The following is a 9,198-nucleotide window of genomic DNA, read 5'->3' as shown; positions in this document are numbered from 1 at the left end:
ACAGGGCTGTGGAAGTTACCTCTTTTTCCTATCTTGTGACTGTGATGATAATTATTTTCCAAAGTAAAGGATTTCAAGAATGCAGGTGCTCTGCTTATTCCATTTTATTTTGCCGATTCCAGGTTTGTGAATATTCAGATGGAACCAAGTCTTTGAAGCTAGGAGACTTCGGACTGGCGACTGTGGTTGAAGGACCTTTGTACACGGTCTGTGGTACACCCACGTACGTGGCTCCAGAAATCATTGCAGAGACAGGGTGAGGATGACTGACTAAGACATGGGTCTTGTAACCCCTTGCTTTTGGCAGGTAGCTCCTCACTGTTGTAACAACTAGAATGCTCCAATAGCACGATCCTCCATCTTTTTGTAATCAAACTGCATGTGAGAAAACAGCTCCTTGAAGAGGCCAGTTTCTTCACTCACCCTGCTCCCACAGCTCACCTCTGCCTCCTTACCATCTTCCCTAGGAGCAGCGCTGGTGCAGCGGAGTTTGTGTTCTCTGCCTCCCCTCACCATTCAGAGCCCATTGTACAGCTGTGGCAGCTGCTGGGGGAAAAACGGACAAGCGAAACACCGTGTTTGTGTCGGAAATAGTCATTTATACAGGGAGGCACTCCAGAGGTCACCTACTCTAAACCTGTTTCCACAGCAGCTCTAATTAGATCATGTTGATTCCAGTGACACATACTACTTGATGTGGGTGACGCACAGTGTTTGCCAACGGTTGGGTTAATTAACAACCCCGTTTTTCTCTATTGAACAGGTGGTTGCATAAATACAAAATAATTCTGTAAAATGGCAGCATTTCACTGGTCCTCTTCCCTTTTAGACCTATTAGACCCCCGTTCTGTGCTGTAGCTGACTGCTGCCATAGCGGTGGCCGTTCTGAATTTGGCCTTCCTACTGGAGGGAGGTTTTCTGTGTTGGGTGAAGCGTTTTTCAGCGTGTTTGTCACGTCGAGAAATATCTCACAGCTGCAGTGAGCTCAAACATCAAAGGGCACTTCATCTGCATGTTTCAGATTTTGATGAACTGATTCTACTGGATAGAAAAGAGTAGGAAAAAAGACCTCTTTCTGACCTCTAGAGTTTTAATTTCTGTGCTTTGAAAGGGCAGTTCTTTTTCCTTGTGTTACTCACTCAAGAGACTGGAAAATTGGTATCTTTCTTGTTGCTTAGCAACACATGATAACCTTAGAGATAGTTACTCCAATATGGGGACTGAGAAAGCACATCCCTGTCTTTTATCATTAGGAATTCTGGTTTGGGAAACCTTGATATTGAATTGCATCTGAGTATATTCAGAGGACCCTGGAGAGCCTTGAGGCTTATGGAATAATAAAAAATACTCAATGTAAAGATGTTATCCTGGTTTCCTATAGACTCTGAAGGATGCTAAGTAAAACGATGCTTAGATACAAAATACATTTGTAACGTAGAACAGATTGTCTCTATATTTTCATGCAAATGTAATCAACTGTTTGACTGGAATGACTTTTTGTTTAAATCCAGCACAAGTAACACAGTCTTGTTTTCTCAGATATGGCTTAAAGGTGGATATTTGGGCTGCAGGTGTGATCACTTACATACTCTTATGTGGATTTCCACCGTTTCGCAGGTGAGTGTCCCTCAGTGTCAAAGGGGAAAACAGTAAAGACCCAAGTTCTTTCTGACCAGCTCTTACTTAACTCCCTGAAGACAGCATCCTGGGGAAAAAGCTGGATTACATTGACATATTTTCTTTACCTTTTTTTTTTTTTTTTTTTTTTGACGTGTCCAATTTTATTTACTTATTTTTTAAGAGAGCAACTGCTTTACTGCTGTGGGCAGGGCTATGGTGGTGTGAGGGCATCGTTTCTTTTCCTTTTGTCTGCTATGCATATCCCAGTCCAAGGAACGTGTCTACTTCGCCCCCTGGTGTTCCCGTTTGGATTCAACAACTTCCTGGTTTGTGTAGTTGAGGGTGAAGAGTAATGGTAAACTGAGGCGAGGGGAAGTAGTTGCTTATGTTGCATTTTTAACCTTGTTAATCTTTTTGATATGTGTCATATGAGCGATGCACACGTGACTGTTACCGCTCAGTGTCACAACGTGTATGAGATCTACTACATACCAAATGGCTATGCTGCGTGCCTCAGCAATGCTTTTTGCCAAGGAATGAGAAGGAATTGGTACATTGTGATAGGGAATTCTCCTCTTAACTTCTGAGTTCTTGGTACACAGTCTGTTTGTCCATTTTTACGGCAAAATACTAGATTAAACAAGAATGGACGGTGTGGAATACAATATAAACAATTGTCAATGGAAACGTTACCATGTAGTTTTGGTATTTGTTTTCACACGTGGCTCATTCACGTTTAAAACTGAAAATGAGTTTTGAAAGATACATTATAGAAACGAATCACAATTGCTTTGCACAGAATTTCGGGGCCGGGCACAGCGAATGTCCGTACCACGCTAATAGAATCAGCTCTTAAGCAAGGTTAATAAGTATTTATTGCAAAGCCAACCCAAGAGGTAAATTGTTCGTTACAGAAATGGGTGGGGTGGATGTTCGCAGGGGCGAGGGCTCACAGGAAGAGGTTAAGAACCAGAAAACTCTGCCATTGATCCCTGAATATCCATGATGCCATGTTTTTGATACAGCAGGACTTACCCTTTCAGTATCGGTAGCCTGCCAGTACTCGGTAAACTACTACATGTATCATCTGCCTTTTCCATATTTCCTCTCTGGATTTTGAAAACTGTCCAGTTGTGACAGTTGAACAGAAAAGGCTGATTTCACTACACTTCTTACATGCTCTCTGCAGCAACTCCTTTAGAATAGGCTGGCAAGTGACTCTTTTTTTAACCACCTTTCCTGTTGCTGTATGTTAGCTATGCATCCTCTAGTCCAGTGGAAGTCCCTTCACCTCTCTCTATATATATTCTTCACCTCAATACATTAGTGCTGCTGCTAGGTAAGGTTGCGAATTAAGCATTTATAGTAGCCGATACATCATTTGTGTTCCATCCCCAAATCAAGGTAAAACGTTGTGTGACAAATTGACTGACTTCTCACGTCCTTTTTCATTTCCCCTGTTCTACAGTGAAAACAACCTTCAGGAAGACCTCTTTGATCAGATACTTGTTGGGAAGCTGGAATTTCCTTCTCCCTACTGGGATAACATCACTGATTCGGCAAAGGTACTCAGACATTTTCCAGCCAGCCTGAGGTAGTGTTTCTGACAAGGCAGTGAAGACTCTGCTCTGTTGCAGAGGCAGAATCTAAGACTCGGAACAGGCTCCTGCCCTCTCTTCCAGCTGCTGTGCCTCTCTGGTTTGTTGGCTTAACAGTGCTTGATGAAAGCTCAGGTTTTGCAGGCCATCAAGTTACTGTCTGAGGTGTGGCAGAATGCCAGCTGTGTTCAGAGAACATCACAGGCTGTTCAGTTTACTTAGTGAGGGACTATTATAGCAGGTTCAGTGCTTCAGCTGTAAAATACATGTGTCTCTGAATTTGTCCCTCCTATCACTCTCATAAAGAAAAATTATTGCATTGGGGACTGAATGTTGTTGACACTGTTTATTCCTATTTTACTTGAGCCAGTTATCAGAACTTTTCAAGAGGTGCAGCCAGCTTGATTGCTGCCCGTTAACAGTTCTTGTGTTACTGTTGCTGTTTGTGTTTAAAATGATTGTGTCTGTGGGTAAAGGTTCCAACTTGGAAGCCCCACTTCCCAAACTAATTCAGTAATAGTGCTCTGAATGGTATCAGAGGACTCTTAGTTAGCTAGTGGAGATGATCTGTTATCCAACCAATGAGAAGTTGCATTTTTTCCTCTGTTTCCCAATGGCTGTTTATCCATTTGCCAACGTTTCCCAAGCTTTAGTCATCTCACACTCTTCCAGACAGGCATTCTGAACAAACCTGGCACTACAGGTGACCTTTCACTTCTGACTTAGGCAGACTAAGTAACTTGGCTGGGTGGGAAACCTCTCAGTTCGGTGTGTCGCTACCTGCTTGAAAAGCAGCCATTTCCCCAAACTGACATGATGAACAATCTCCTTGAAGTGCTCTGGATGAGAACATGAAGACTGACAATTTGGAGGCTATAAAAGTCTTATCGAGGGGGGATTCAGCTCCAAGTAGGTGAAGTTGTCCATTTGGGAAGGGGACATATTTGTCTTAATAATAGGCTTGTAGAAGCAGGAATTACACCAGTAAAGTAGTTGTGTAAGAAACTTGAATGAATAAGCAACTGAGGAAAGGTGGTTTGGGTTTTTGATTTCTTGAAATGTTATTTTACCAACTCTTTGTATCAATGACCTGTAAAGGTTTATTGTATGGGAAGGCCCGTGGAAGTATTTGATAAAACTGAAGAGAGCTGCTGTAGTGCCTCTGAAGTATGACAACAGCCCCAACACCGAATCTTTGGTGATTAACCATATAATTAGTAGCATTAAGCATTTTTCTCTATCTAGCTGCTTTTCCTTATACCAGGTGATCCTTAGCTGATGAAATGAGTTAGATGCCTTATTCTTCTGGAACAACACGGAAGAGAACGAAGTTTTCAAATCACTTTAGCAGTTTCTTGCCTTTGATTTGTGCTCTCTATGTGCTGTCACTGTGTGCATGTACACTGCCCATAGCAGATCTCATTTGTCCCAGGTTTGTTTCCATTCTGGTCACCTGCATGAATATAGAGAGAACAAACTGGAACATTACAGCTGATATTTTTTCCTTTGATTTCAAAAGACTCGCTGAAACCTGAAGGCCGAATTTTTTGTTATGCTAAAGTCACACTGGTAGCACTGGTTCTGGTATCTGTGTAAGCTGTCTTTTCACCCAGGTAGCAAGAAAATTGCACTGAGAACTTGGTCTAGTTTCCTTTTATTATCCTTTCCCACTCTCCTCAAACTCTTTCTTTTTTCTTTTAATTAAAGGAGTTAATTAGCCTGATGTTACACGTGAATGCTGAATCCCGGTACACAGCAGCACAGATCCTAAGCCATCCCTGGGTGTCAGTGAGTAAATTGCATTTTACTTGTCTCTAATTTGATACGAAACCTGTAAATCTAACCATGAAAGTGTCATTTTCAGGAGCAGCAATACTCTTATACTCTGTCCATTTTTTGTTACTAAACCAGGAGTCCCATTTCCACACAGAAGGGAACAGCGAGTCTGAAGTCAGCTTCAGCTCTTAGGGTGAGGGTGTCGCCAGCTGCCCTCAGACGGTGCTGGGGGTTCCTACAAACCTGCTTACACCTAACACGGCAGGCAGATGTGTGACTTGGGCGTGTCTGTTATTTCACATTCACCCTAGGAAACAGTCACCTCAAACCCGTGCGTGTGGAAGCACTATTGGCGTGTTGGCATCTCACTTGCCACAGTGACCCTTACAGAATGATCTCTGTTTCCTGAAGCGCTTGGAGCTTCGCAAGAGAAACAGAATTAGCAGCTAAACTGCCACAGTTACCGTAGGCACTAAGCTGATGGCAGCGGGGTCCTTCATCCTGTGGGGCAGCAGCACGGGGGACACCAGCGCGGTGCTTGATTTTAAAACCATTCGTTAGCCAACAGATACTGGGTTTACACGTACAGAGCGAGTGTTTATTTCCACGTGCTTTCTAAAAGGGGGACTGAATGTGATCCAAGCAGGTCCCTCAGGCAAGAGAAGACAACTATAATGAGCGTGTCTACATGTAACAGCCCCTCTCAAGCATCTTTATGGCACTGTTGAATGTTCCCACATTTAGGACATGATGGACCATTTAAAATGCTCATTTAAAAGAAAGCCAAATGACAAATATGCTTTTTGGTTTTAACATTATTTCAAGCATGTTATTTTTAACATGCCTGACTCAAACTAGCAGCTTATACTTGTGGGATATTTTAATAGACTTTCATACACAGTGTCACGTGGCATTTTAAGAACTAGAAGTTCACATATAAATCAGCGGTTGCTACGTTCCTTTCCTCTGTAACTTGTCTTAACCCACTGGAACTGTATCTCACGCAGCAGAGTATATTCACTTCAGGGCTGCCTGTCTGAACGCTCACTGTGCAGTACAAAGCAGGAAACCCCTGAGATAACAGAACACTTCTTTGGCTCAGTTACATTCAAACATACTTGTGGGTTTTTCCTAACTTGCATATTGTGTTTATTCTTATCCAGGATGATGCTTGCCAGGAGAATAATATGCAAGCTGAAGTAACAGGTAAACTGAAGCAGCACTTTAATAACTCCCTACCCAAGCAAAATAACACATCTGCTGGGGTTTCCGTCATCATGGTAAGAGAAACAAGCATTTTGATTCACTGATATTATACTTCGTGTATTTTCCTAACAGTGCTCTATGAGCATGTGTGGAGCAAGAATAGCAAAAGCAAAGCTGGAGTAGTTTCTAATTCTAGTCCTTACTGATGTAGAGTATGGATTGTCTCATCGTCGCTTGAGAGCAACCGAGTCTATCAGTGTGTGCTGGCTAAGCTGTGGAAAAAAGCACTCAAACAGAAACATGTAAACACTGAGTAGCTGTATTTTGAAATGAAGCTTATTAACAATTTGAAATCTTTCAGTATAAAAGCTGTAATTTTCTATCATACCGATCACCTAGATAGTTAAGTAGACTCTTCCCCTCTGCCTGACCAAGCCTTGGTTGATCCTGAGCACACCGTTTAACACTACACTTGCCAGGAAACCAGGCTCCATTCATAGTATTGAATGTTTACCTCGTTAATTTTGTCCCAGTCTAACTCCTGCTATGGTGTTTTCTGTTCCCTAATGGGGAACGTTCTTCAAAGCACACAAGGGAACCCTAATGCCCAATAGTTGATCTCACATAAACAGTACTTCCAGAAGGCAGATGGCTGAAGCACGGTAGAAGAAACAGAGTTTACTGTTGTCAGTACCCCAACCCGCACTTGTAGCTGAGCAGTCACTTTTGCAGAGACTATGCAACTGCTATAGAGATTGAACTGCCATTCTGTTCTTACAGTCATAGAATCTTTTAGGTTGGAAAAGACCTTGAAGATCACCAAGTCCAACTGTTAACCCAGCACTGCCCAGTCCACCACTAAACCATGTCCCTGAGTGTGTCATCCACAGTCTCTTAAACACCTCCAGGGATGGTGACTCAGCCACCTCCCTGGGCAGCCTGTTCCAGGGCCTGACAGCCCTTTCTGTGAAGAGATTTTTCCTAATATCCAGTCTAAACCTCCCCTGGCCCAACTTGAGGATCTTCCCCCTTGTCCTGTCACCTGGGAGAAGAGACCAACCCCCACCTCTCAGCACCCTCCTCTCAGGCAGCTGTAGAGAGCGATAAGGTCTCCCCTGAGCCTCCTCCAGGCTAAACAATTTACTGTGGTCCATTACTGTCTAACCCAAGGGTGGATGCTTCTTACTAGAAGAAAGATGAAACCTCCCATAGTAGTAACACAGCAGTGATTTCCAGCCCCACCCACTGCCATTAGTATTAATTACTGTTGAAGTCCAGCCCACTTAGGTTAACAAAGAATTGTTTTATTCATCTGAAAGTAGATAAATTAAAATGATGTTTCTGCATATGTAAATGCTTTTGCAAATGCTCTAAATGTGAATAAATAGGCAAAATATTTAAATGTAGGAAAAGTGGTAAGATAAAAATAAAAATTACACCAGTCAGACGATGGATTTCAGGTTCATGCTGTTGTCTGCATTTCATTTGACAGTTTGACTTGACAGTTTGAGAGGGACTTCACAGCTTCATTCTTTATACTGTTGAGACTATGGATAAGCCTGAAGCTGAAAACTGGTATAAACTGCACTATATGTAATAAGAGCAACCTTAATTCTAACTCTCGGCCCCTCTCCAACTTGCATGCCACCTCAGCCTGTCTCGAATCTCTGACACAGCGTAGCTTCTGGCTTCTTATTAGTGTGGGTTATTTCTGATTCTGTTAGCTGCTGACATTCCTTCAGCCAGGAAAGCACACATCGTTAAAACTTCTCAATTTCCCTTTTCCTGCCTTATTTCCGTCTTAACGGGTATGGAAGGGTGTAAATTTGCAATAAATGTGCAATTATTTATTTCCAAATGCAGCTCCCAGTTATTGCTGGAGGGAAAAATAGCTTCTCGTTCACAGCACTGTAATCCTGTGAGGGTTAAGCCCCCTGTTTGTTATTCTTGCCCTGGTTTATCTAGAGCATTGAAATTTGGTTTTCTTCATGTTACAAAAGTTCTTCGCTTGTACTAGCACTCATTGCTTAAAACATTCCGGTCCAGACAAGCACAGTATTGTAATTCCCATGTATTGCAGTGCAGTGCTAGATCAGCCCACCTGCACAGTTCATGGAACCCCTTTTAGCATCACTCCATGCAAATGCTGTCATCTGGCCAATGCAGATAATACCATCGTGTGGCAGATAAGTAAAACTGCACATACCTACTTCAGTGTTCTTGCCCAGGAGACTCTGCCCCTAAAAGCATGTTGCTCTTAATTCATTACTGTTTTTTTTTTTTAATCAATTTCAAAATGTTCTGTAAATCTAAATTTGTTGCAATCGTGTTAGTTCTGCTTAAAGTAAGTCTAGTTTCTGTCCCTTGCTTCCTTCCTTTCTCCTCCTTTCCCAACGCCTGCATTGCTTTCCTCTGAGTAGGTCCAAGGCAATGGTACGTACTAACTGCGATGCTTTGTTCTGCTGCACAAAAAATACGTTTTCCATTTAGAACAAGAAGAAAGGAGAAATAACTCGGCCAGTCTGAAGTGGAAAGAGCTTTACAGCCACACAAAAACACTAAAGGAAAACATTTTAAACACTTACAAAAACCTCTTCTGTATTAAGTGGTGTGTATTTGAAATATTATAAGCAAACACCGATACAACTAGCTTGTTTTTACTTCCTCAGACATATCTTGGTCTGTTCCCTGGGAGTCATTTGTGTGTATCATACCCAAAAGCAATTAGAAAAAGATGGGAGACAGAACCAAAGAAACAAAACCTCTGAAATAAGCACTGTTTCAAAATAAAGATTTTGTCACTTCAGCCTTTATGGTATCACAGAGCCAGTCAGAAGTTCATCAGTCCTCAATTAATAAAAAATAATTTTACTTAGCTACAGTAAAATTAAGCCTCCTCCTCAGTCTTAAAAAAACCCTAAATAGCATTCCATCAGTATGTGCAAGGTGTGACAACTACCAGGAGCTGCTGTGAGGACAGCAAAGGACAAAATCACCC

At 42.1% G+C, this 9,198-nt stretch overlaps 1 protein-coding gene across 1 annotated transcript in view; it reads left to right on the top strand.

Annotated features, from left to right (window-relative positions):
- DCLK2 (doublecortin-like kinase 2) overlaps positions 1-9,198 on the top strand; it is a gene marked incomplete at its 5' end in the record, with an annotated part of 72,964 nt that overhangs the window by 61,477 nt on the left and 2,289 nt on the right. The window contains 5 exons of the mRNA XM_010156527.1: positions 123-256; positions 1,540-1,617; positions 3,089-3,185; positions 4,926-5,006; positions 6,158-6,274. Of these exons, the coding sequence (XP_010154829.1) occupies positions 123-256; positions 1,540-1,617; positions 3,089-3,185; positions 4,926-5,006; positions 6,158-6,274 (507 nt within the window). The remainder of the gene's footprint in view (positions 1-122; positions 257-1,539; positions 1,618-3,088; positions 3,186-4,925; positions 5,007-6,157; positions 6,275-9,198) is intronic.

This window comes from Eurypyga helias, unplaced genomic scaffold (genome assembly GCF_000690775.1).
Source record: "Eurypyga helias isolate BGI_N326 unplaced genomic scaffold, ASM69077v1 scaffold6868, whole genome shotgun sequence".
Classification (NCBI taxonomy): Eukaryota; Metazoa; Chordata; class Aves; order Eurypygiformes; family Eurypygidae; genus Eurypyga; species Eurypyga helias.
Note: the sequence above shows the minus strand (reverse complement) of the source record. Positions and strands in the feature narration are given on the sequence as shown.